The sequence below is a fragment of the Bombina bombina genome, chromosome 2 (genome assembly GCF_027579735.1).
Source record: "Bombina bombina isolate aBomBom1 chromosome 2, aBomBom1.pri, whole genome shotgun sequence".
Lineage (NCBI taxonomy): Eukaryota > Metazoa > Chordata > Amphibia > Anura > Bombinatoridae > Bombina > Bombina bombina.
The window spans coordinates 969795611-969822527 of NC_069500.1; the positions used below are offsets into that span (position 1 = coordinate 969795611).

Genomic DNA, 26917 nt, shown 5'->3' on the forward strand with positions numbered 1-26917 from the left:
ATAACCACAGGATGAATACCATAAATGATACACCCTCTGCACCATTATGGAAATCTTCAGAGTGACTAGATTGAGAGCCTGAATCATGGTACCCAGTACAAAGTCAGATACCTTCATTGAAAATTAACTAAGCATACAAACTCCAAACAGTCAAAATGACAGATTGAAGAAACTTGGAAACACAGTAGTAGAATGAAATGCCACAAAGTAGAGCTGAACATCTAAACTAGATCGACATTCCACAGCTTGTTTGAGTTGAGCACTTACTCTCAAATAAGTACTATTGGAGAAAACAGATAACTAAACTAAAAACAGAACTGCTAAAACATCTAACACTTCCATTTGAGTATCTCACAACCTCTATCCACAATTTAGAAGACTATGAACCAAGCAAGATGCCATACGGCCAATCTTTGGGAGGCCCCAGCAACACACCAACTTATCGAAAATCTCCTGTTTGAGGGAACCTTCCCTTAACATAAGAGATTAACAACTCAGATAAACTGCCTCAGAGACGACTGGACTATTGAACTCTAATGTCTCTAGGTGGGTTGGGATACTACTTGAACTGGATACCGTCTTCAGCAGCCACTATTTGTTTGGGCGGTTTGCTTTTAAGTTTGGTTTGTTCTATATTGGTGTCTTGTACACTCGAATTATTTTTTTGTAATAAATTATTTTATTATACATTTTCAAATTCTAATTGTCCTTCTGCAGCACTTTTGAATTTATATGGGCTAAATAACTAACAGCTTAGTCATAGCTCTTGCATGTTTAAATACGGCTCCATTTCTTATTCCTTTGGATATCATACAGGACTTTACCTTTGTGTTTTCTTTTCCTTCCTTTTTATGGATACCTTTTAAGAAGATCCTGAATTGTATATCCATTTTTTGCACTTTATAACACTTTTATTTTAAGTCAATAATAATTACTGAGATCAATACTAGGCCATGTAAAAACTCAGCTGACTTAGTTTTGACCAGAAAATAACTTCTATTTTCTTTGAAGGATTATCCTCCATAAGCATTGGGCCTGAACCCTACAATATATGTTCTAGCTGAAACAGGAAAGAAAACCTTCACAGATTTCAGATCTAAATTTCAGGGTCACCCCTCAACATGCAGCTTCCCTCAGAAAAAAGGGAAAGACCCATCTTTGTCAGCTATTGAACCGTTTCAGTAACCGTAGAAACTGCTAGGATCTCAGCCTTGCTAAAGGGACTAGAGAAAATCATGTAATGTGCATGTAATGGTGTCTTAATAGCCAACAGAAGAAAATGCAAAAAAACAGTAATGTATACACAAGTTGGATAAACTGGGTTGAGAGAAAAACCAGATATCAAGAATTTAGATCTGCTCTCTAAAAGGGTTGAATTCAGTTCCATTCTGCTCCATGGTAGAACAGATTCAGTGCAAAATATAGATATGTTGAAATACAGGGAATGTATGCATCCAGTAGAAAAGTATCCATTAACAATGACCCCTTTAGCAGTATAACTAAGTATCACATGTGGAACGTACTTCTGCTAGGAAACAGGCTATGGCGTAAATACAGATATCCTGTAATGCAAGGAATGTATGCACCCAGTAGGAAGTTATCCAAATAACAAGCATACAGTTTCCCCAAAAATTAAGGTGATGATCCCCGGAGTCACCTAGAGACAAATATCGAGCCCTCCTTACGCTGGAATCAGGTCTTACGCTCTCTGGTACCACTCCAGTAAAGCACTAAGGCCCCTTCAACATTTTGAAGAAGGAAGCAGAAGGTGCACCAAAAATGACAATCTTCATGGAAAAATAGTTAACAGTCTCTCCTCTATAGTGTTCTGCATTCCGTTTCCACCGCTAAAAATTTAGCCACAGCATTTTCCTTCTTAATGCTCCTCCTGCAGCCTATAGGAGCATTAGTCAGAATGGGGAGCATTAAAGGGACACTGTACCCAAAAAAATTATTTCGTGATTCAGATTGAGCATGAATTTTTAAGCAACTTTCTAATTTACTCCTATTATCAAATTTTCTTCATTCTCTTGGTATCTTTATTTGAAATGCAAGAATTTAAGTTTAGATGCCGGCCCATTTTTGGTGAACAACCTGGGTTGTCCTTGCTTATTGGTGGATAAATTCATCCACCAATAAAAAATTACTGTCCAGAGTACTGAAACCAAAAAAAGCTTTGATGCCTTCTTTTTCAAATAATGATAGCAAGAGAAAGAAGAAAATTTGATAATAGGAGTAAATTAGAAAGTTGCTTAAAATTGCATGATCAATCTGAATCACGAAAGAATTTTTTTGGGTACAGTGTCCCTTTAAGAATGTCAGCCGCTAGGAGAAACGGTGAATTAAAGGGTATCTCAAATCACAATAAAAAGCAGCAGACAGCCTACATTAAGGTGAATAAGCCCCATATTAAAATGTTGACACTAGAAAAGCATGTTAATGAGGTAAAGCAAAGCAGTTTGAGAAAAATGGCACAAGCAGTCTACACTGGTGGCAATGTACTGTGAAACCCAGACATAACTCTGTTTAAGAGTGTGCTCACCTGCTGTGAACTGGCTATATAGTAACTTGACACCAGTGTAGACTACCTGTGTACAAAAACATTCACTAATATCTCTCAGACCAGTGATGTGCAGTCACTAGAGGCAGGTGAGGCAGTGCTTCACCTCTCATATGGGCAAAAATATATATATATATATTGGCTTTAAAAAAAAAATTGTAATTTTTTTTCCCCAGCATTTTTTTTTCTCACAGCTATATGTTGTGCAATGGAGAGGCACAAGCAGGTCTGCCCACCATTACACAACATGCTGCGCCATCTACTGGATGCAAGTGGTTAAGATCATTGCATGGCCCATTAACTGTTTATTTGAGGCAGTCCTATTTGGGCTGAACCAATCCAGTGAGAGGCATTAGTAAGTGGAACATAGGGTTGGGGCTGGATGTTAAATCATATAAAACAAAACAAAAACGGAAAAAAAACAACTTTCATTTATTTTCTTGCTGTCCTGTGAACCTGCTAGCTTTGCTAAAGTGAAAAAGAGAGTTCTGTTCTTCCTCTCTAAGTGCAGTGGAATGTGCCACTGTCACTTCCTGAATCCTTACAGAGCAGGAAGAGAGAGGCACAGAGAGCAGTGTTTCAGCCACATCTTATTAAAGTAAGATTTTACTGAAAGGGATTCTGTTAGTGAAAATGATAATTTAATGAATGTGGTTTAGTGTTTGTTTACTCTTTTACAGCAGGGTCGTTTTTGTATTTTGTTTACTCAAACTTTACACCCACTAACTTAGCAGCTTGCCTCTGTACTGCACACTAATGTATGGTCTCATTTAGTTATAGTCTCACTTAGTCTCTGTAGCTCTGCTGTTTTATTACTTAAAAATGCAGTGGTCCCTCTTCCCCCCCCCTTGTGTGTGTGTGTGTGTGTCTCTCTCTCTATCCATCTCAGTCTCTCCTTATGTGTTGTTCTCCCCCATGGTCTCTTTCTCTCTCTGTCTCTCTTCCTCCCCCTCTGACTCTCATCCCTTATGTAATGAAAGAATCTATAAGCATAATTTGCAGCATTAAAGTAAAAAGTATGTTTTAAACATATTTTAATGGGCATGGATTTCTAGATCTCATAATCAGAGCAAGCATTGTGTTATCTGGCAAGAGTTTCTGTTACAATCCTTTTAGATTAAAATCAGATGTTTACTAAGTTGACCAGTTTTCCAAGACACCATTTAAAGGGACATGAAACCCATATGAAACCCATATGCAAATTTAAATAACTTTCCAATTTACTTCTAATATCTAATTTTCTTCATTCTTTTGATGTCCTTTGTTGAAAATCATATCTAAATATGCTCAGTAGCTGCTGATTGGTGGCTGCACATAGATACCTCATGTGATTGACTCACCCATGTGCATTGATATTTCTTCAACAAAGGATATCTAAAGAATGAAGGCGTATCCTGCCACTGCCTCATCAGCCTCTGATGTCACTGCACGTCACTGTCTCAGACTACTCTGCCTCATTACCATACTTGGATGTTCATAATATTGATATGAGGCTTATACATTTTTCATGCATCTTATGCTCGTTTTATCTGTAATGTAGCGGATCATCATCAGTCAATCCTGACATCTGTGGCAGGTCTGTGACTACAGGTCCAGAGAGAAGATTTAAATTGCACAGCCAGTACTCTCTTATGTCCCTCTCTTCCAAGTATTAGTTTATGAAGGAAGATTGGGATTATTATTCCTGTAATTCTTAAATAAATTCCTGAGCACCTCTATCTTTGCTGGCTCCTTAGACAAGGCAATGAAATGCTGGGAGGATCAGCAAAGTAGGACCTCTTTGTCAAGTAACCTTTTAAAGCAATCTCCGCCTCTCATCTTATAGGGGACAAAATCTATAGCTTAAAACCTAAGAGCATTCTTCCCATCTGGGTGAGTACAAAAATGTTTTGCTACTGGTGTTTTGGGGGGCTCTTTTTCGATAGAGGAAAGATGTTCTCTTATTGTTTATTACATACAGCTTGTGTAATAAGATAAACAACAACATATTTGGAATGCTGTTCCAAATATGTAGTTTATCTTATTACATGTGCAGTATGTAACAAACAATACACAGAGAGGTCCAGTGGATCTTTAGGCTCAATACAAGGGAACCACTAGAAATTAATCTGATGTGGGACATATATCTATACCAGGGACCATAGAGATATATATACCATAATCCTTAGTCATTCCAAATATGTTGTTTATCTTATTACATGCGCAGTATGTAATAAACAATACACAGGATGTACTAGTCAAAATCTTAAGGATAGAATAAGAGAACATTATTTCTCTATCAAAGAAAAGAGCCCCCCCCCACAAAAAAAAACACCAGTGGCAAAACATTTTTGTACTCCCCAGATGGGAAAAATGCGCTAAGGTTTCAAGCTATAGATTTTGTCCCATATCAGATGAGAGGTGGAGATTGCTTTAAAAGGTTACTTGACAAAGAGGTCCAGTGGATCTTTAGGGGCCTATCTATCAAGCTCTGAAAGGAGCTTGACGACCTGTGTTTCTGGCGAGTCTTCAGACTCACCAGAAACAGCAGTTATGAAGCAGTGATCACAAAGACCGCTGCTCCATAACCATGTCCGCCTGCTCTGAGCAGACGGACAGGAATCGCAACAATTCAACCCGATCGAGTACGATCGGGTTGATTGGCACCCCCTGCTGGCGGCCCATTGGCCGCGAGTCAGCAGGGGGCGGCGTTGCACCAGCAGCTCTTGTGAGCTGCTGGTGCAATGTTAAATGCGGAGAGCGTATTGCTCTCCGCATTCAGCGATGTCTTGCGGACCTGATCCGCACTGTCGGATCAGGTCCGCAAGACATTTCTTAAATATGCCTCTTAGGCTCAATACAAGCGAACTACTAGGAATAAATCTGAGGTGGTATATATACCATAATCCCGAGTCATTTATTTGATGTGTCAGTAGATTTTTTATAAAATGTATTATCTTCCTGCATTTTTGGCTAATCTATATGGTCTCCCAAATATGCACTATATACATAAGCTAACTTTGAGATTTTATTAACTGACTTATGTCAAGATGTATATGATACAAAAAGTTTAAGGCACATTGTGGTTCTGAATCATAATTTCCAATTTATTTATAATTATATCTGTCAGTCTTGTTATTCACGGCCAGTTTAATCAATTGTTCTGGCTTGTTACTGCTTGTGTTAAGACATCCTGCTGCGTACAGTTTTGTTAATAGGAGTATATGCAAGATCAGATTCCTAACATTGATTCAGTGTTACTAAAAGGATTTTTGAGTATGGACAGCTGCAAAAAAGCATGCAAAACACTTGCCTGGGCATATTGCTGTGACATTTTGGTTAGTTATTCACAACACTATACATCAAGATTCATGGCTTCCTCCTTTATATTAGATTTACCTTGAAATGAGCGTTACTCAGATATTTAATCAAAAATAACCAGAAAGGGATGTTTGGTTCTCAAGCACTGTGTAAAAGTAAATATGTTTTTTGCTACATTATTTTATTGACACCCCCTGCTAGCGGCCAATTGCCTGTGAATGTGCAGGGGGCAGCATTGCACAAGCATTTCACTAGAAATGCTTGTGCAATGATAAATGCCGACAGCGTATGCTGTTGGCATTTATCGTTATCCGCCCGCACATTGATAAATCTACCCCCAAGCCTCAAGATAAAGTCTTGGAGGAAATCTTTATATGTTTGTCTTTATAGTATGTTTATTCCATTCGTGAAGAAGCAGAGCATAATTTGATTTTCATACTTTTTAAACATGCACATGAGTGTGTACAATGCAATTTGAGTAGAACTTATTTTTTACAATATGAACCTTACAATACTCAGCTTCATAGCAGTCATTACTTCTATAGCATTATATTTGATGCAACATAATGCAACTGAATGTAATGTTACAAGTGAAATTCTTATCCCTCAAGTTATGTTATCCTATTGAAGAAATTACGGCTAGATTACGAGTTTTGCGTTAGGAGCAGTGCGGTGCTAACAAGCAGTTTTTTCTCACCGCTCACTTACCTACAGCGCTGGTATTACGGGTTTTTACAAATCCGGCGTTTAAAGGCAAGAAGTGAGCGTAGAGCAAAATTGTGCTCCATACCACACTCCTATACCAGCGCTGCTTAAGTCAGCGGTGAGCTGGTCGTACGTGCTCGTGCACAATTTCCCCATAGACATCAATGGGAATAGCCGGCTGAGAAAAAGTTTAACACCTGCAAAAAAGCAGCATAAATCTCAGTAACGCAGCCCCATTGATTCCTATGGGGAAACACATTTTATGTTTACACCTAACACCCTAACATGAACCCTAAGTCTAAACACCCCTAATCTTACACTTATTAACCCCTAATCTGCCACCCCCGACTTCACCGACACCTGCATTATACTTATTAACCCCTAATCTGCCACTCCGGACATCGCCGCCACCTACATTATACTTATTAACCCCTAATCTGTCGCCCCCAATGTCGCCGCAACCTACCTACACTTATTAACCCCTAATCTGCAGCCCCCAATTTCACCGCCATTATATTAAATGTATTAACCCCTAAATCTAAGTCTAACCCTAACACCCCCTAACTTAAATATAATTTAAATAAAATTACTATCATTAACTAAATTACAGGTAGCCCTCAGTTTACGCCAGGGTTAGGTTCCAGAAGGAATGGTTGTAAATCGAAACCGTTGTAAATTGAAACCCAGTTTATAATGTAAGTCAATGTGAAGTTAGGTTCCAGGCCCCTCTCAAAATTGTCATAAGTAACACCTAATACATTATTTTTAAAGCTTCGAAATGAAGACTTTAAATGCTAAACAGCATTATAAACCTAATAAAATAATCACACAACACAGACTTCACTTGCATTTTTCTGCAAATAGTTCTTTCTATGCATTCCAATCTGGACTGATTTATAGACAGGAAGATCTTGTTCCTTTGAAATCTGCTCGATAGCGCAGGTCTGGTTAAACTGATTAATTTCAGCTTGCTTGGCTTTGCTGCAACACAAGCGGACAGCTCCACCTACCAGCTATTTTAATAAATGCACTGCTTCTCAATCCTTTTCAATAGCAGTCACATGACTGGAAAAAAGGTTGTTATTCTAAAACGGTGTAAATTGAACCGTTGTAAAATGAGGGCCACCTGTATTCCTATTTAAAACTAAATACTTACCTATAAAATAAACCCTAAGATAGCTACAATATAACTAACAGTTACATTGTAGCTAGCTTAGGGTTTATTTTTATTTTACAGGCAAGTTGGTATTTATTTTAACTAGGTAGAATAGTTACTAAATAGTTATTAACTATTTAATAACTACCTAGCTAAAATAAATACAAATTTACCTGTAAAATAAAACCTAACCTAAGTTACAATAACACCTAACACTACACTACAATTCAATAAATTAACTAAATTAAATACAATTAAATAAATTAAATTAGCTAAATCACACAAAAATCACTAAATTACAGAAAATAAAAAACAAATTACAGATCTTTAAACTAGTTACACCTAAACTAATAGCCCTATCAAAATAAAAAAGCCCCCCCCCCCAAATAAAAAAACCCTAGCCTAAACTAAACTATCAATAGCCCTTAAAATGGCCTTTTGTGGGGCATTGCCCCAAAGTAATCAACTCTTTTACTTGTAAAAAAAACAACCCCCCCCCAACAGTAAAACCCACCACCAACACAACCAACCCCCCAAATAAAAAGCTAACTAAAAAAACCTAAGCTCCCTATTGCCCTGAAAAGGGCATTTGGATGGGCATTCAATCAGCCAATAGGATTGAGCTTGCATTCTATTGGCTGATTGGAACAGCCAATAGAATGCCAGCTCAATCCTATTGGCTGATTGCATCAGCCAATAGGATTTTTTCTACCTTAATTCCAATTGGCTGATAGAATTCTATCAGCCAATCAGAATCTAAGGGACGCCATCTTGGATGACGTCACTTAAAGTGATATTCATTCGGAAGAAGACGTCGTTTGAAGAGGATGCTCCTCGCCGGATATCTTGAAGATGGAGCCGCTCCGCGTCAGAAGGATGAAGATAGAAGATGCTGTCTGGATGAGGATTTCTGCCTGTCTGGAGGACCACTTCTGCCCATCTGGAGGACCACTTCTGCCGGCTTCGTTGAGGACATCTTGCCGCTTTGATAAAGACTTCTCCCGGTAAGTGAATCCTCGGGGGTTAGTGTTAGGATTTTTTTAAGGGTGTATTGGGTGGGTTTATTTTTTAGGTTAGGGCTTTGGGCCTGCAATAGAGCTAAATGCCCTTTTAAGGGCAATGCCCATCCAAATGCCCTTTTCAGGGCAATGGGGTGCTTATTTTTTTTTAGTTAGCTTTTTTATTTGGGGGGTTGGTTGTGTGGGTGGTGGGTTTTACTGTTGGGGGGGTTGTTTGTATTTTTTTATACAGGTAAAAGAGCTGATTACTTTGGGGCAATGCTACGCAAAAGGCCCTTTCAAGGGCTATTGATAGTTTAGTTTAGGCTAGGGTTTTTTTTATTTTGGGGGGGCTTTTTTATTTTGATAGGGCTATTAGATTAGGTGTAATTAGTTTAAAGATCTGTAATTAGTTTTTTTCTGTAATTTAGGGGGGGGGTTGTGATTTAGCTAATTTAATTTAATTTATTTAATTGTATTTAATTTAGTTAATTGATTTAATTGTAGTGTAGTGTTAGGTGTTATTGTAACTTAGGTTAAGTTTTATTTTACAGGTAAATTTGTATTTATTTTAGCTAGGTAGTTATAAAATAGTTAATAACTATTTAATAACTATTCTACCTAGTTAAAATAAATACAAACTTGCCTGTAAAATAAAAATAAACCCTAAGCTAGCTACAATGTAACTATTAGTTATACTGTAGCTAGCTTAGGGTTTATTTTATAGGTAAGTATTTAGTTTTAAATAGGAATCATTTAGTTAATGATAGTAATTTTATTTAGATTTATTTAAATTATATTTAAGTTAGGGGTTGTTAGGGTTAGATTTAGGGGTTAATACATTTAATATAGTGGCAGCGACATTGGGGACGGCAGATTAGGGGTTAATAAATGTAGGTAGGTGTGGGCGATGTTGGGGGCAGCAGATTAGGGGTTAATAAATATAATGTAGGTTGCGGCGATGTTAGGGGCGGCCGATTAGGGGTTAATAAGTATGATGTAGGTGGCGGCGATGTTAGGGGCGGTAGATTAGGGGTTACTAATATTTAACTAGTGTTTCCGAGGCGGGAGTGCGGCGGTTTAGAGGTAAATATGTTTATTCGAGTGGAGGCGATGTCCGGAGCAGCAGATAAGGGGTTAAAAATTTTATTATAGTGTTTGCGATGTGGGAGGGCCTCGGTTTAGGGGTTAATAGGTAGTTTATGGGTGTTAGTGTACTTTTTAGCACTTTAGTTATGAGTTTTATGCTACAGCGTTGTAGTGTAAAACGCATAACTTCTGACTTTAGAATGCGTTAGGAATCTTGAAGGTAGAGGGTGTACCGCTCACCTCCCAGGACAGACTCGTAATACCAGCGCTAAGGAAGTCCCATAAAAAAATGGGTTTACGAACTTTACATAAGTCGTTTTGCAGTAAGGCCAAAAAAGTGTGTGGTGCCCCTAAACCTGCAAGACTCGTAATAGCAGCGTTAGGACCTGTTAACGCTGCTTTTTCAGCTTACCGCAAAACTTGTAATCTAGCCGTTAGGTTGTTTAAAGGGACAGTCTACACTAAAATTGTTATTGTTTAAAAAAATAGATAATGATTTTACTACCTATTTCCCAGCTTTGCACAACCAACACTGTTAAATTTATATACTTTATAACATTTAAACCTTTACATTTCTGCCTGTTTCTAAACCACTACAGACAGCCACTTATCACATGCTTTTTTAATTTGCTTTTCACAACAGGAGACTGATAGTTCATGTGGGCCATATAGATAACATTGTGTTCATGCCCGAGGAGTTATTTAAGAGTTAGTACAACACAGTACTAAATGCAAGTCAATAGATAATAAATAAAAAGTCAAGTGCAAAACTGGGGAATAAGTAATAAAGGGATTCTATGGCCCCAATTTATCAAAGTCTGGAGGACCTGATCCGACAGTGCGGATCAGGTCCGCCAGACCTCGCTGAATACGGCGAGCAATACGCTCGCCGTATTCAGCATAGCACCAGCAGCTCACAAGAGCTGCTGGTGCAACGCCGCCGCTCTGAGCAGGCGGACAGGTTATGGGCCAGCGGTCTTTGTGACCGCTGCTTCATAACTGCTGTTTCTGGCGAGCCTGCAGGCACGCCAGAAACACGGGGCATCAAGCTCCATTCAGAGCTTGATAGATATGCCCCATAATCTTTTAAAACAATACAAATTATATTGTAGACTGTCCCTTTAAAGTAGTATACTCACTACGAACCTACTTCTACTGTACTTGGCACAGAGCTTTTAATGGCCAACTAAATAATATTTCTTAACTTTACTGTAAGCTGGAAGAATTAATCAATTGTGGCCCAGTAAAATAGCATCACAAACATGCAAATGGCAAATTATTCACGCAAGGAGGCTTGAAGGGCCGTGAAGGGCCGTGTTTCTGGCGAGTCTTCAGACTCGCCAGAAACAGCAGTTATGAAGCAGCGGTCTAAAGACCGCTGCTTCATAACCCTGTCCGCCTGCTCTGATGAGGCGGACAGGAATCGCTGCAATTCAACCCGATCGAATACGATCGGGTTGATTGACACCTCCCTGCTGGCGGACGATTGGCCGCGAGTCAGCAGGGCGCGGCGTTGCACCAGCAGCTCTTGTGAGCTGCTGGTGCAATGCTGAATACGGAGAGCGCATTGCTCTCCGCATTCAGCGAGGTCTTGCAGACCTGATCCGCACTGTCGGATCAGTTCCGCAAGACCTTTCATAAATCGGCCTCATGGTGTCTGTACTGAATACAGAAGTATCCATAAATTAGTAATTTCTTCAAAAAACGTCTTTCATGCAGATTATTATGACTATTAAATGGATTGGAAAGTGAAACTTAAACTTGCACAGTTCAGATAGAGCATGTAAATTGTAGACACTTAAATTCACTTCTTTTTTTCATAGTGTTGGTTCTCTTGGTATCCCTTGTTGAAAATGAATATGCATATATCCTACACTAGTGGGAGCTAGCTGCTTATTGGTGCCTGAACATATTTGCCTCTTGTGATTGGCTAACTGGATGTGTTCAGCTAGCTGCCAGTCATGCAATGCTGTTCCTTCAGCAAAGGATAACAAGAGAATTAAACAAATTTTATAATAGAAGTAAATTGGAGAGTTGTTTAAAATTGCATGTTCTATCCAATTCATGAAGAAAATGTTGGGGTTTCCTGTCCCTTTAAATTGTATTATGGCTTCATAGTAAGACTATAATAAATCTGAAACTGGTTATTTAATGGTTTAGAAGCTTGCATTAAATTGTGTTACATCCTTGTAATTTTAGGGTATCCCTTTATACACTATAGACTTTTTTAGGTCTTGGAATTGCAGGCATCTTTAAAATGTTGCTCCTTACCTATAAGTAAACCCAACAATTGGCTTTTCAGGAAGCATTGCCAGCCCTAATATAAAACAGTCATGATATGTGTGTGAATATACTGTATATATATTTTTTTAAAGATTTCCATTTCCTGTATTGCAGGTGGCCAGGATTCCTCATCAACTTATAGCCTTGATATCCTCTATTCTGGATCTGGAATCCTAAGGAGAAGTAACATGGACACATTTTTTTACTCCAAAAGTGCTGAACTACATGCCATTCAGGTAAATATTCTACATGCCAGCAGCATACAGATATAGTTTTAAAAGTATTTTGCTAAAACAAATATATTTAGACTTCAGATATGTTCTGTATACTCCAAATTCTTTATTCATATATTATATTTATAACAATTTTTTTTAACAATTTTCAGTTGAGCTCCTTAGCAGGCATTTTTCAGAATACAGACTTTTACTAAGAAGTCATACGAAATAGTGTGTGTTTATTTAAAGGGGCACCACTATTTTCTATAATCCTTAAAACATTGGTATTTTTTCTGTCTGACAAAACATGAAGTTAAAATAGTTTAAATGCAAATATACCAGTATCAGAATACTTCCTACTAGGGCTCATAATTTCCACTAGCCCACTAGTCATTGGTGAGTGTAAATCTAACAGTGGTGAGTAAAAGTTAGTTAGTGAATGTTAAGAGGCCCATTTATCAAGCTCTGAATGGAGCTTGAGGGCCCGTGCTCTATAACCCTGTCCCTGTGCTCAGAGCAGGCGGACAGAGATCACCGTAATTCAACCCGATCCACTACAGTCGGGTTGATTGACACCCCCCTGCTGGCGGCTGATTGGCCACGAGTCTACAGAGGGCAGCCTTTCACCATCAGCTCACAAGAGCTGCTGGTGCAATGCTGAATATGGAGATCGTATTGCTCTCCGCATTCAGCGAGGTCTGTCGGACTTGATCCGCGCTATCGGATAAGGTCCGACAGAACTTTGATAAATAGGCCTCTAAGTATGAAGTCTAGTGGCATTTTGTAATTAGAAAAGTTGGCACATTGTATTTGTAGAATGTACATTCCTATTGCAGCACTGACAAACACACATTTTGGGCTATGTGCTATTATCTAAAGGGACATTATATAGCCATGAAAGTGCAAGGATATGTTATTCCTCTAAGGCTGTAGGGAGGCCATTAGTGCTTAGACTGTTACTTCTGAGAGGGTAAACAGAGAAAAGAGAGATAGATTAGAGAGGAAAGTTAAAGTGGAGAAGAAGGTAGAGTTAAGAGAGAATAGAGAAAAAAAGAGTGAAGAGATATGAGAGAGGGGAAAGAAATAGGGTTAAGAGAAGATATGGCCTGAGAAAAAAAGGGAGAGGGTAAAAAGAGAGATTGAAGAGAGGAGGGAGACGAGAAAGATAGCTAAGAGCAAGAAGAGAGAGATGATATGACCTTCCATGACTGTCAGCACTCTCTGCATTCTCTCAGTTTAACAACTTACTTTTTCTATCCACCTGTTTATGTTTCTAACGGCTATGAACTTATTTTTGTAAATGTATTACTGTATGTAGCATTATTTAATTTATTATGGTATAAAATAAAAACAATATACAAAATATTTCAGTGGCTAAACATATGCAAAGAGGGAGTGATGTAGTGGGTGTGGTGTGCCTGGGATTAGAAGTGGCAAGTAAAATGTTGTCTGGCTAGTAGCTTAGGACTTGAAGTTTTGAGCCCTGCTTCCTAGTAATGCTCATTGGTTGATAAGTGTTCTGTACTAATGGGATAAGTAGGAAGTACCTACGAACCACTGAACATAAACAGGAAGTATCTATCAGGCAAGGAAAATTAGTTGAAAGTTACTATCAGCCAAAAAGTATCAGCAGGGAGTAGACAACTGATGCATCTATGGGGCCTATTTATCATATGTCTGTCGGACCTGATCCGACAGTGCGGATCAGGTCCGACAGATATCGCTGAATGCGGAGAGCAATACGCTCTCTGTATTCAGCATTGCACCAGCAGCAGCTCTGATTTCTGGCGATTCCTGTCCACCTCTTTAGAGCAGGCGGACAGGTTTATGGAGCAGCGGTCTTTAGACTGCTGCTCCATAACTTGTGTTTCTGGCGTGTCTGAAGACAGACAGAAAGAAATCATTCTGAATTTAAATAAATTAAATAAGGATATACTAGAGACAAAATGGAGAAAATATAGAAGAGACGAGGCAGACTACCAAGAACCAAAAAGTGGAGCGGAAATAGAATCAGAAGAGATATTACCGGGACAAAACCATGTCTCCACAGATACTGATACACATGATACAGCCAGTAATGTTATTAAACAACAAACATATAGGAAACAAAATTCAAATTATAAACAAAGAAACTATGATGATAAAAGAAATACAAACTATAGAGGCTATAGATACGAAAATGGGTCTAATGAGAGACAAAACTATGACAGAGAAAATTACAACTATGGGAATCGCCCTAGGAGAAATTACCAACAAAGAGAGTATAGAGATTATCACAATCACGATAGGAGGTTTAACACACAAACTAGAGATTATGCACACTACGAAGATTATTATAGACCCAAAGAAAGAGACACATATAGATGGGAACACACACCAAAAGGGGAAAAATTTCACAACTATTATAGAAATGATTATAACTATTCTTATAGAAATGTCAATCACTCAAGGGAAAACTTTCAAAAGGAAAATCACAAGGGAGGTTTTAGAAATCACACTTCTGAGAAAACACAAAGAGAAAACACTGATCACAATTGGAAACTAGAAACACATAACAAATTTGAAAACCTAAAAATAGATCAAATCACACCAATTAATGAGGAACATTTTTTAGGGATACCCCCCAAAAAACCAGAAACACCACAAAATCAATTGGCACTAAAAGCACCACCTTTAAGAAAAAGAAGCAGAGAGGAACAAGAGGAGGGAGAACAACAACCACAAAAGAATGTAAAGAAAACAAAATAACCCCACCTATAGGGATTTTTAATCTAAGTAGCAAAATATTAACAAAAGAACAAGAAAAAGTACTACAACTTGGTCTAAGTTTTGCACCTACGGCTAAAATGAATAAATTCAATACACATATTCACATAAGCCAATTTGTACGAAAGCTAACACTAAAAAGATTCTTTGTAAAAAACCCAATAGAAAGACAAATAACCTCTAATAGAACAATCACGAATACAGATACAACAACCCCAGAAATAAAACACACAAATTTAAAATTAAAATCAAAATTCTACCCAACTAATGAAAAAGGAAGAAATCTTGAGCTCTTTGAAAAATTAGTACAAAACGACATTGCTAAATTAAAACAAAATAAACATAAATTAAGAAATCTGTCCAGAAAAGAAAATATAATAATAAAGAACCTACAAAAAGACAAAGAACTGACAATTAAGGCTGCTGATAAGGGAGGAGGTATTGTCCTTTTAGATACAATAAGTTATATAAATGAGGCTAACAGACTTCTAGGAGACATAGACACTTACAAAGAAATTAAAATGGATCCAACAAAAAAATTCTTAAATAAACTAACCAACATACTGAAAGATGCTCAAAGTCAAAATATAATACATAAAAAGGAATTTGATTTTCTATGTCCAAAATACCCAAAAATACCTGTATTCTACTACCTGCCAAAACTGCACAAAAATCTCACCAATCCACCTGGTAGGCCTATAATATCTGGAATAGGGTCTATAACTGCAAACTTATCACAATACATTGACAACTTTCTGCAAAAATATGTAAAAATTCTACCCTCCTACCTTAAAGATACTACTGATATACTACAAAATCTCAATAACTTAGAATGGAAAGATAATTATTTGATTGGCACGTGCGATGTTTCTTCTCTATACACGAGCATACAACATCAACTAGGCACAAAAGCAGCAGAAATGTATATGGTTAGGGATAATACATTAAATCAAAAACAAAGAGACTTCATACTTCAAGGTATTGATTTTATTTTGAATCAGAACTATTTTTCCTTTAACAAAAGATTCTATCTACAAACAAAAGGAACCGCCATGGGCACGAGATTTGCACCGAGCTATGCAAATTTATTTTTGGGAAAATGGGAAGAAGAATTCATTCCCAAACATGAGCTCGGTGCAAATCTCGTGCTCTATAAGAGGTACATTGATGACATCATCTTTGTATGGAAAGGGTCATCCATGGAGCTAGATAAATTCATCACAGACATGAATAATAATGACATAGGAATAAACTTCACACATAACATAAGTAAAGAAAAAATTACATTCCTAGACCTGGATATTGAAATTGTTGAAAAAGAAATAACAACAAAAACACACTTCAAAAAAGTAGACGCAAATAACCTAATACACTTTAAAAGCTGCCATTTAAATAAATGGAAAGAAAATATCCCTAAAGGACAATACCTGCGAATAAAACGAAATTGTACAAAAACTTCAGATTATTTAGAACAAACCGAGATACTCGAAAAGAAATTCATGGACAGAGGGTACAATATAGAAACAATAAAAAGGGCAAAAGAACAGGTAGATCAAAAAGACAGAAACACTCTACTTACATATAAAAATAAAAACTCGAATAATTTGGACAATAAAGAAGAGCAAGAAGATAAATTTAATGTTGCACTAATTACTGATTACAATTGTGACCATCATATTTTACAAAAAATAATCAAAAAACACTGGCATCTAGTCCAAACAGATCCCCTCATAGGTGAAAAAATGACAGAGAATCCGAAAATCATTTTTAAAAAAGCAAAAAACTTCAAGAAAATACTAGCTCCCAGTGAGTTTAAACAAATTAAAACAAATTCCACACTAGAAAAAGATCTATTAGGAAATAAACTAGCTGGCTTTTACCCTTGTTTCGGCTGTAGATCCTGTAAATTTAGCAACAAATGTAAAAAAATTAAGTCAAATACAAATGGTCTAGTCCATCATATAAAAGAAACCATAAGATGTCAGGATAAGGGTGTGATTTACATTATACAATGCACATGCCAATTACAATACATAGGAGAGACCACCAGGACTCTAAGGGAACGCATACGTGAACATTTATCATGTATAGACAGAGGGAATCTAGACACACATTTATATACCCACTTTAGAGACATACATAAGAACAATTTAAAAGACTTCACCTTCTGGGGCATAAAAAAACTAAAACCAGAATGGAGAGGAGGTAATTTTGAAGAAAAACTCCTAAGAACAGAAGCAGAACTAATTTATAATATGCAAACCCTTTATCCAGCAGGATTAAATTCAGAACTAGATTTGTCCCCTTTCCTTCTGTCTTAAAAGTCAATAAAAATATATAGAACACAATCTATTAGAAATAACCTGATTCTCACCTAGAATAGTGTACAATCAGATAATCAAACAGCCAAAATATACACAATAAACAAAGGGGAAATTTACAATTTAGAAATAAAAGTCCAGAAAAACACTATACCTTCACCATACATCAGAAAGCTATATATCATATAATTTTAAAAGCAAAAAGGCAATTAGTTATGCCTAAGTAAAGGCTAAACCTTACATTAAGACTAAGAAATTATAAGTTCCAAAATCTCTATATTTTGAACTAATCTGTCAGTTGAATTTTATTGCAAAAATTATTTTTAAAATTATTTTTATAATTCTTAATCAAATAAAAAGTTAAACGTGATAAGAATCCATCATAAAGAATGTCATTACAACCAAGTGTAAATATATTATATATATATACTATAACATAAAAACTATCACTATTAGACATCTAGTGAAACATAAGAACTATCAGAAATAAACGATAAAGACCTGGAAAGATTCCACCTTATCCATACTAAAGAAATCCACCTTAAAAATTACACCTATCCAAAGATGCATGGGAACTATCAGATGTAAGAGATACGGATCCAGAAAGATTCCACCTTATTTAAATCCACCTTAAAATCACACCTATCAAATTAAAGGAACAACCAACCAATCAAAAAGAAAAGAGGGCTATTTAAACTGCCGGGCTCAGAACAAACATTATCCGTCTTGACAAAGCCTGCTGGCGAAACGCGTAGACGTTACCTGCTATTACCTGCCTTCTAAAGATTGGACTAACAACTTTACCTATCCCCTATCGAAGGAAGTAGAGGAAAAGAAAGTTCAAAAAACAAACGGCCGTTTGTATTACAAGTCCAAGATTACCTCTACACGCTGAGACGTGCACACCTGTATCAAGAAGCAGCCGGGGGAAAAAAACGAGATCCTGAACATAGAGGCCAAACTCGCTACAAACCGGCAGAGAAGGAAACCCATACACGCAGGAGCGTGGTCTAGGTTTCTATTCTCGATATCGGAGATACCTACAGTATACAGGGAGGAGAGACACAAAAGAAAAAACCGGTAAGAGAGACCGAGATACCATCAGACACAGACGTGTCAGAAGAACCGGTAAGCCCCATCAAAAAATATCAAACTTTTACTAAGTACAGACAACTCTGTTTATACATTATACACCAAAAGACATTGCTACAAAAAGATAACAACTGAAATAACAATCTATTGGACTATGAAATGTAAATTGTTTCCATCTGATACAAAGTAACAATACAAAAGTAGGAAACGATATAATATCTGAGAAATTTCTTACAACTACTTAGTATCAGAATTAAGGTGGAAATTAAAAGATAATCGATTTAAGGTGAAAAAGAAAAACCTAGGTGGAATCTTTTAGAGAAATATACAAAAGTGTTCTTTTGATGCAGTAAACTTTACTTGTTCTTAAACTACAAAGGGAGACGTCCCACAATCTATTCTAAATGTTATATACATGTTTTATATTATTTTAATAAATATATTTTTGATAAAATATATATCAGTTTCCAGAATTTTCTCATTTAGCTTTTAGCGCTCCCAAACTACTATTGATTTTTTGTTATTGAAGACTCGCCAGAAACACAGGCCCACAAGCTCCTTACAGAGCTTGATAAATGGGCCCCTATGTATATTAATTGCAATATATATCTAAAAAAGATTCAGCTTTTTCATGCAAAATAAAAAACCACCATGTTCCGATGCAGCTCTCTCATATGGGTTACAGACAAATTTGGAGTACAGTGTTCTTTTAAATTATCAATTACATGTGAATAAACTCTATTTATAGAGTGGTTAAACATTCAAAACACTCCACTTGTTTTCCCTGTAGCAGAATTATAGTTTGACTGTGTGGAATATAAATCAACACCCATAGCAAGCAGAACTAACTTGATGACAGACAACCAGTAGGGACACATATGAACCCAGTATCTAAACTAAACTTAAGTTCCCAAGTATGCTGAAATACCAGATGAAGTTTTAAAATACTTTGCCATTTACACAGTTGTTTTGAAAGTGGCAGGATTCATCTTCTAGAGATGACCAGTAAGACTTTGAACTTATAGCTGTCCCGTTTGCCTTTCATGCTAGTACTTCACGCTAACACTTAGAAAATTAAATACACATATATGGTAACTTATTTAAAAGCCACGGGTGAATTTCATAGGTCTGTTTGGGCCATTCATAATCTTTCATTTACTACTTCTTATCATTGTACAGTTAAAGGGAGATAATACTCATATGCTAAGTCACTTGAAAGTGACGCAGTATAACTGTAAAAAGCTCACAGGAAAATATCACCTGAACATATCTGTGATGAGAGCAGGATGTGATGTCACTAGTTTGAGGGCGGGGCTTAGGTCCGGTAGTCTGTGTCGCAGTTAGTTTAGTACAATCAACCTGACTAGATGTGTATTGCTATGCTCTGCAATAAAATAGAGTTGTACCATCATTGCTGTGTCCTGCATATGTCCTGCATCTCATGACATGGTGTCAGAAGTTCTGGACTGCGCTAATGTTCCTGATCGATTGCAATGTCAAAGTTTACCCCACCTGAGCCTTTTGACTTCTCTCAGTCTGCAGCTTGGCCCACATGGCGTCAGCGGTTTCAGCGCTTCAGGATTGCTTCCAAACTGAACAAGGAGAGTGGTGAAGTACAAGTTAATTCTCTTTTATACTCGATGGGGAAAGATGTGGAGCCAGTGTTCAATGCTTTTATTTTCCAAGAAGGGGAAGAATTTAACTTTGATATAGTTATGGATAAACTCAGTGCCCACTTTGTGCCCAAAAGAAATGTGATTAATGAGAGAGCTTGTTTTCACAAACGTAATAAGCGTGTGGGAGAATCTGTGGAGTCTTTTGTGTGCAGCCTGTATGAACTAACTGAATTCTGTGAGTTTGGTGTTGCTAAAGAAGAGCAAATCAGAGACAGAATAGTTTTTGGGATTGCAGATGCTGAAGTCTCACTGAAGCTGCAGTTAGAGCCTGATTTAACATTAGATGGGGCTATTAGGATGGCCCGCCAGAGTGAACTGGTGAAAAAGCAAAGTGCTGATCTGAGGTCTGAGAGTATTGTGGATGAAGTGCAACAGTCTAGGAAAAATGCTAGTGAAAGGCACAGTGTGAGCGGTAGATCTAAAGTACTGGAAAGGCCTAGAAATGGATGGGCGCAACATGCCCGATGCACGTGGTGCTACCGTGCTCATGATCAGAGTGTTATATGCCCGGCCAGGGATAAAAGATGCAGAAAATGTAACAGAATGGGCCATTTTGAAGTGGTGTGTAGAACTGAATACATTAAGGAGATGCAGGTGGACAGTGACCAAGAGGGTCAGGAAGTGTCTTTTGTGGGGTCCGTTGTGGAACGGCCAAGCTCAGAGGAAGATTGGAAAGTTACCTTTACTGTAATGGGAGACAAAGTTGATTTTAAGATTGACACAGGAGCAGATATCACTGTAATGTCTTTTGCTGAATTTATGAAACTGCCTCAACAGCCCCAGCTGGCGAAGGTTACTACAAATGTCCATAGTCCTGGTGGCCGCATTGATTGTGCGGGGAAATTTCTTGCCAGCTGTGAGTACAAGCAAAGAAAGTTCACCATGTGGGTGCATGTGATTCGAGGTCAGTGCGTTAACAATTTATTGAGCAGAAAAGCAGCCTGTGACTTGGGCCTCGTGGCCAGAGTGAATGAGATTTCCGAAGATATGTTTGGCGAGTTGGGCCTACTGAATTGCAAACCAGTTCGTATAGCACTTAAAAGTGACGCAGTCCCATACAGTATTTCTACTCCTCGTAGAATTCCGTTCCCGCTCATGCCTCAAGTGGAGAAGGAGCTTATGCGCATGAAGTCTATGGGGGTTATTGAAGAGGTTGTTGAAGCGACTGATTGGTGTGCCCCCATTGTTCCAGTTGCAAAGAAAAACGGAAAGGTGCGCATCTGTGTGGACCTGAAAAGGTTGAATGAGGCAGTGAAGAGAGAGAGATTTGTGCTGCCGACATTAGAAGATATAGCTCCAAAGTTGGCTGGGGCGAAGTTCTTTTCTACATTAGACACTTTTAGCGGCTTTTGGCAGATCCCCCTGGATCCAAAGTGCCGCAAACTGACTACCTTTATCACACCGGTAGGTCGGTTCTGCTTCTGCAGACTCCCCTTTGGGATATCCTCTGCTCCTGAAATCTTTCAAAGGGAAATGAGTTCTCTCCTGAGTGACTACGTGGGCACAGCGGTCGTCATGGACGACATTCTAGTGTATGGGTCTACAGTGGAGGAGCATGATCAGCGTTTGAGTTGTGTGCTACAGGCTATCAAAGAGTCTGGGCTGAAGCTGAATAAAGAAAAATGTCATTTTAGGAAAACTGAATTATGCTACTTTGGGCATATCATCAACGGGGATAGCATCAAGCCAGACCCCGAGAAAATTCGTGCTATTGAACAGATGAAAAGCCCTTCTGATGTACATGAGCTGAGACAGATATTGGGCCTTGTAAATTACGTGGGCAAGTTTCTTCCAGATTTATCAACAGTTTTACACCCTATCACAGAGTTGCTTAAGAAAGACGTTGCCTGGGTCTGGGGACCTTCACAAGAAAAAGCTTTCCTGTATGCCAAGTCCCTGCTGGGGTCTGCCCCAGTGCTGGGGTTCTACGACCCTTCAAAAAAATACTGTGGTTAGTGCCAATGCAAGCAGTTATGGGTTGGGGGCTGCACTCCTGCAGCTGAACGAAAATAAACTACAGCCCATCGCCTACTGTTCCCGCACACTGATGGCTGCAGAGTCAAAATACGCTCAAATTGAGAAAGAGTGCCTGGCTGCAGTTTGGGCCTGTGAGCGCTTCCAGCGCTATCTAGTGGGCTTGGAGAAATTTAGTCTGGAAACTGACCACAAACCGCTAGTCCCTCTAATCAACTCTTATGACATTGACAAAACACCCTTGAGATGCCAAAGACTTTTAATGAGACTGCTCAGGTTCAATGTTCAGGCAGTGCATGTGCCGGGGAAACAACTGGTTGTGGCGGATACACTATCCAGGCTCCCACTGGCTGCTGCTGAAGAATCCTCCACAGAATCGGATGTGAAAGTGTATGTTGATTCAGTTCTGGCCTCTAAGTCCATTTCTTCAAGTAGACTGGAAGAGATAAAGAAAGAGACATATTTGGACACAGATCTGCAAGAAGTTTTAAGGTACATAAAAGAAGGGTGGCCCGAGAGCCGGGCAGCCTGGATGTCTCTAAATGCTTACCAGCCAGAGAGGTCGCAGCTCACGGAGCTGGAGGGGTTGGTGCTGTTCCAAGACCGCATTGTAATTCCTGTCAGCATGAGGAAGGAGATGTTAAACAGGATTCACGATGGCCACTTAGGCATTACAAAGTGCAGAGAAAGGGCAGCTCCGACATTGCAAATCACATGTCTAAATGTGCCTTTCGCCGGGAACGCCGGCCTACTCAGAGAAGGGAGCCCTTGATGTCTACTCCGCTGCCTGCGGGGCCATGGCAGAAAATAGCTGCTGATTTGTGCGAACTGCACGGGAAAAAGTTCCTTGTTGTGATCGACTACTATTCCAGGTATTTGGAGATTGCACCCCTGAATGATATCACAAGTCAGGCCGTTATCATTCGCCTGAAGAGCTTGTTCGCCCGCTGGGGCATTCCAATGGAGCTAGTGAGTGATAATGGTACGCAGTTCGCTTCTACAGAGTTCAGTGCTTTCAGCAGGGAGTATGATTTTGTACATTCCACGTCAAGTCCACATTATCCACAGGCCAACGGAATGGCTGAAAGGGCAGTTCAAACAACAAAATTCATTCTAAAGCAATCTGAGCCGTACCTAGCCCTCTTGTCATACAGGGCGACGCCCATTCAAGCCACCGGGTTTAGCCCGGCACAGCTGATGCTAGGACGCCAGATTCACACCACTTTACCCTCAGTGGGTGTCTTCAAGCCGCCTGGCCCTGTTCCTCGGGACGAAGTCCTTAGGAGGGATGAAGAGGCCAAAAAGGGTTATCGTTTCTTCTACGACAGGAGACATTCTGTCAGGCCCTTACAGGAACTGAAAGCGGGCCAAAGTGTCAGAATTAAACTGGACGATGAGAAGAAATGGAAGACGCCTGCTACGGTAGTTGGCCGCTCTCCAGAACCAAGGTCTTATACAGTCCTTACTGAGGGAGGGACGGGTACACGCCGTAACCGAAGACATCTTCAGCCTGTACCTGAGAGTCTGGAACTGGATGCCTCAGTACCACCGCCGGTGGTATCCCCTGTTCTAAGAGAGGTGCCTTCCCCTCAGCAAGATCACAGCGGGGATATGTCTTTGCCTCCAGCAGACTCTAATTCACCACCTTCTGTATCAGAGGACAGTTCATGCAAAGTTACATCAAGCGGAAGAGTGGTGAAACTTCCGGCCCGATATAGGGACTGACTTTAACTAGAACAGTGACCGGAAGTATGGGCAGAATAATCCCATGGTCACTGTGGACTAGGGTAGTCTACCCCGATGTCCAAGTCAGGATGTAATTTATTTGTTTATGTTTTCTAACCTATTTGTTCATATAATGTTCTAAAAAAAAAATGTTGTATACTCTGTTCGTATACCTTGTTATTTGTTATATGCAAATGTATGCTTCGCCTTTGAAAAAGGGGAAGATGTAATGAGAGCAGGATGTGATGTCACTAGTTTGGGGGCGGGGCTTAGGTCCGGTGTCTGTGTCGCAGTTAGTTTAGTGCAATCAACCTGACTAGATGTGTATTGCTATGCTCTGCAATAAAATAGAGTTGTACCATCATTGCTGTGTCCTGCATATGTCCTGCATCTCATGACAATATCTATGTAAAAAAGGAAGATATTTTATCTCACAATTTCCTCAGCTCACCATAGTAAGTGCTCTGTGAAAAGTTGTCTTTCAGTTACTGTCCAGCTGCAGGTTTAAAAAAAAAAGAAGGAAGAAATGAACAGCAGCCAATCAGCATTAGCAGTGCTGCTGTCATTAACTGTTTTACTGTGATCTCATGATATTTCATAGTAAACTTCCTTAAACTGAATAGGGAAATAACATGAGTGTGCATTAGGCACGCTCCCTTGCAAGTACTCGGACAGGTATACTAATTTGCTGCTTAAAGTCCTTTACAGTGGGGTGTGAATGCTTAGGACATTTTGAGATAAAATATCTTTCTTTTTAACTTAGAGATGTTGTTCAGGTGATATTTTCTAGACAGCTTTTTACAGCTATGCTGCATCACTTTCAAGTGTTTCAACATGTGGGTATCATGGCCCTCTAAGTTGGGTAATAATAGTTACAGTATTAATCAAAAGCTGCAAATTATTTGCTAAAATCTGAAACTTGCATGCTAAGTGGTTTGAGCCCACTTCTGGAAAAAAGTGTTAGAAATGTAATTCAATAAGTATTTAGTTAGCTAAACCAGAATAAATAAAATAAAGGTGTATGGAAACCACATAGAAGAAGGGAAGAATGGGGATGATAATAATAATAATTGCCAACGTCCATTTTTCTATGCAAAATGTTTCTTATTTTAGGTTGTTATTGAAGCTCAGGGTCTTGAGTCCTTAATAGCTGCAACTGCAGATGAAGGAGAGGAAGATCTGGAATCTTTTGCTGGAATGTCAGCCATTTTGTTTGATGTTCAACTTCGGCCTGTTACCTTTTTTGAAGGATACAGTGACTTAATGTCAAAAATGTTCTCAGCAACAGGCGACCCAATAAATGTGGTGAAAGGGCTTGTGCTTTTGACAGATCATTCAGAGGTAACCATAACGCAAGTGAACTTGTTTCTTAAATTTTTTTATGGTTAAAAAAATTCTGAATTTTAACAATACCACTTCAGAGAGAATCATCTTTTTGTACCTCAACATTTTGTAGCTTTTGATACCCATTACTTATATTTCAACCTGAATTAACAATACAAGTTTTCCTCTGCTGCATTTACTGAAATATTCATATTTCCTTATTCATTTTAAGCTTAAAGCATTACAATGTAAAAGTGTAATGTTTACTATCTCCAGTATTTGCTTTATTTGGTATAGCATTATCATTATTGTTCACAGATTCTTTCAAGCATCATCTGTAGCCCTAGTTCTCTGTGATAGTCTCTGGCGGGTGCCATAATATACTATGGTATCCAATCCTTGGTCAATTAATTTAGAAAAACTTAAAAAGAAGGTATTTTTACAGTACACTATTCCTTTAAGGGAAAACAATTTTTACAGTATAGTGTCCCAAATTTCTACCTAATTGCTGCTGCTTGGGCCATTTATACAATCAGAACCATGACAGAATGCACAAACCAATGTCGTTAAAAGAATCACTCAGAACACACAGTTTTTTGGGGGGTGGGGTTTTGGTTTTTGTTGTTGTTTTTTTTTTGTTAATATTTATGCTCATTTTAATCTTTGAAAGTTAAATATTAGTTTCTGCTGTAAGTCTTGTGAATTACCTCACATATATCTCTGCAAGTTATATATAGGTTAATATCAAACTAGACATTAGTGTTTTACAGACATTTATCTGTTAGTCTTCTCTCTTAGTAAAATGAGCCGAGCAACCTTTTGCAATAATAAAATTAAGACAGGTATCAAATTTTCCCTTAGAGAGTTGATAATGACTGTGTACTTTTACCCTCACAGATAATTCAACTGCAGTCTGGGCTAAAAGCCAGCCTGGAGTTCCAAGGTGGGTTAGCCATTGATATTTCGGGTGGAATGGATTTCAGTCTGTGGTACAGAGAATCCAAAACCAGTGTTAATAATCGGTAAGATATTAATATTACTTTGCTTACAGAACTCTTAGGTGATGAGTTGCAGAAATATTATAAAAACTTCTGTAGTAGAATATAACATGTCAATCAGATTATTGTGTTAGTATTCATGTACTGAAGTTGTGTGTATGTTTATTTGCCGCAATACCCCAAAGAGTTTATTTACATTTAACTCTTAAAGTTGTAATAAATATTTATTTATTGTTATCTTATTTTTACTTTATGTTGATCATACTCCTTCCCCTAATATTTGTTATTTCAGAATTAAATTGTATTATTTGTAAATTTGATGTAATTAAATAGTAATAAAGTGAAATGTAATTTTAAAAAAATCACATTTAAATAAAGAATAAGCACTTATTGTGCATTAGCCTGTGTAACACTGTGGTTAATGCTGTGCACAGTAGTGACTGTGGTTTATCCTGTGTGCAGTAGTCACTGTGGTTTAACGCCAAAGTTAAAATTGATTTGCAGGCACTTTAAAGACTGAGTGCTTGTGATCCATTGCTTAGTTTGGTGACTAAATGCACCTGTATGTAAGACACATACCCAGTACCAAGGTTAGTATATAAAAAAAATATTAAAAGGTAAACTATGCGGGGGGGGGGGGGGGGGTTATAACTGTTGGCCATAGTGGGAAAGTAAACATTAGCAATCTTGTAAACTCTTCATCAGTACTTAGTTACAGTAGATCACAAACTATCAT

General features: G+C 38.3%; 1 protein-coding gene across 1 annotated transcript in view; it reads left to right on the plus strand.

The window, feature by feature from the left end:
* MTTP (microsomal triglyceride transfer protein) overlaps positions 1 to 26917 on the plus strand; it is a 173616-nt gene that overhangs the window by 129740 nt on the left and 16959 nt on the right. The window contains exons 14-16 of the mRNA XM_053703476.1: positions 12206 to 12327; positions 24974 to 25201; positions 26081 to 26205. Coding sequence (XP_053559451.1) covers positions 12206 to 12327; positions 24974 to 25201; positions 26081 to 26205 — 475 coding nt within the window. The remainder of the gene's footprint in view (positions 1 to 12205; positions 12328 to 24973; positions 25202 to 26080; positions 26206 to 26917) is intronic.